This window comes from Loa loa (genome assembly GCF_000183805.2).
Source record: "Loa loa unplaced genomic scaffold supercont3.822, whole genome shotgun sequence".
Taxonomy (NCBI): Eukaryota; Metazoa; Nematoda; class Chromadorea; order Rhabditida; family Onchocercidae; genus Loa; species Loa loa.
Window position 1 is genome coordinate 9,891 of NW_018109002.1, and position 1,465 is coordinate 11,355.

The 1,465-nt window shown below is 34.3% G+C and overlaps 1 protein-coding gene across 1 annotated transcript in view; it reads left to right on the forward strand.

Annotated features, from left to right (window-relative positions):
• LOAG_18993 (tubulin alpha-2 chain) overlaps positions 1-1,200 on the forward strand; it is a gene marked incomplete at both ends in the record, with an annotated part of 3,189 nt that extends 1,989 nt beyond the window's left edge. The window contains 3 exons of the mRNA XM_020451652.1: positions 468-611; positions 687-932; positions 1,135-1,200. Of these exons, the coding sequence (XP_020304551.1) occupies positions 468-611; positions 687-932; positions 1,135-1,200 (456 nt within the window). The remainder of the gene's footprint in view (positions 1-467; positions 612-686; positions 933-1,134) is intronic.
• Positions 1,201-1,465: the final 265 nt, after the last annotated feature.

Here is a 1,465-nt window from a genome sequence, read left to right on the forward strand (position 1 = left end):
CCAATCTCAATCGTTTAATCTCACAGGTTATTATCATTTCTGCATTTCCGTTCAGATAAGCATAATTCCAGAATGGAACCAAAGTTATGCTTCTTTTGGACGGTTAATTTCATAGAAAATCCAATTACCTTGTTCGTACTTAATGAAAAGTTATCGCTATGTTACCTATCGGATGAAAAGGTAATTTCAGGTAGTTTCTTCGATCACAGCTTCACTTCGTTTTGATGGTGTGCTGAATGTTGATCTGACAGAATTTCAAACAAATTTGGTACCATATCCACGTATACATTTCCCCTTGACTACTTATGCTCCGATAATTTCTACTGAAAAGGCTTATCACGAATCGTTATCTGTAATGGATATCACTAACTCATGCTTTGAACCAGCCAATCAAATGGTTAAAGTGAGTTATAATCACTAGTAAAAAAAATAAAATGTTTTTATGCTGATCATAATACTATTTATAGTGTGACCCACGCCTTGGAAAGTACATGGCAGTATGTCTTTTATATCGTGGTGACATCGTACCTAAAGATGTCAATGCAGCTATTGCCAGTATTAAAACAAAACGTACGATACAATTCGTGGATTGGTGCCCAACTGGTTTCAAAGTAATTTTAAGAATTAATCAGTATTAATTTTTAAACTCATTTATTCCAGGAAATATTCTCAATATGATATTTCAGGTAGGTATCAATTATCAACCACCGACAGTTGTCCCAGGTGGTGATGTCGCGAAGGTACCACGCGCTGTAAGTATGCTAGCCAATACAACAGCTATTGCAGAAGCTTGGGCTCGACTAGATTATAAATTCGATTTGATGTATGCAAAACGTGCCTTCGTTCATTGGTACGTTGGAGAAGGTATGGAAGAGGGAGAATTCACGGAAGCACGTGAAGATCTTGCTGCTTTGGAAAGGGATTATGAAGAGGTTAGTTAAGATTTATTCTCTTATTGAAGAAGTAAAACGTAATTAGTGCAGTACAGATTAATGTGATTGTTCATTAATGTGATTGTTTCTCCAGTTAGTTAGTGAGAGCTAATTAATTTTAGTAATGCTTGCGTATTAATTAGAGATAATTCTTGCTACAATCTCATACCATTCTCGCATTCTTCAAATTAATTCATTTCAGGTTGACTTCGATAGTAATAAACGTAACGATGGTGAAGGTATGAATACATTAAGATACATTTGGTAATTAGAAATCAACTTCAAGAATCAATTTTGAAAGAGGAAAAAGAACCATTGTAATTGTTTTTAAGGATTAATTATTGTGTCGTGCTGAAATTATGAAATTTACGGTTACAAAAAATTTTTAAAAGAAAATTTATGCGGGTCGCAAGTATTAATCATATTGGTCAATAATAGAAAGTGATGTAAATTCCACAACTTTCCCGCAATGGAAAATAATGACAGTCGACGGCTCAGTTTACCTTTAGATGTTTCTATATCTGACAAACACG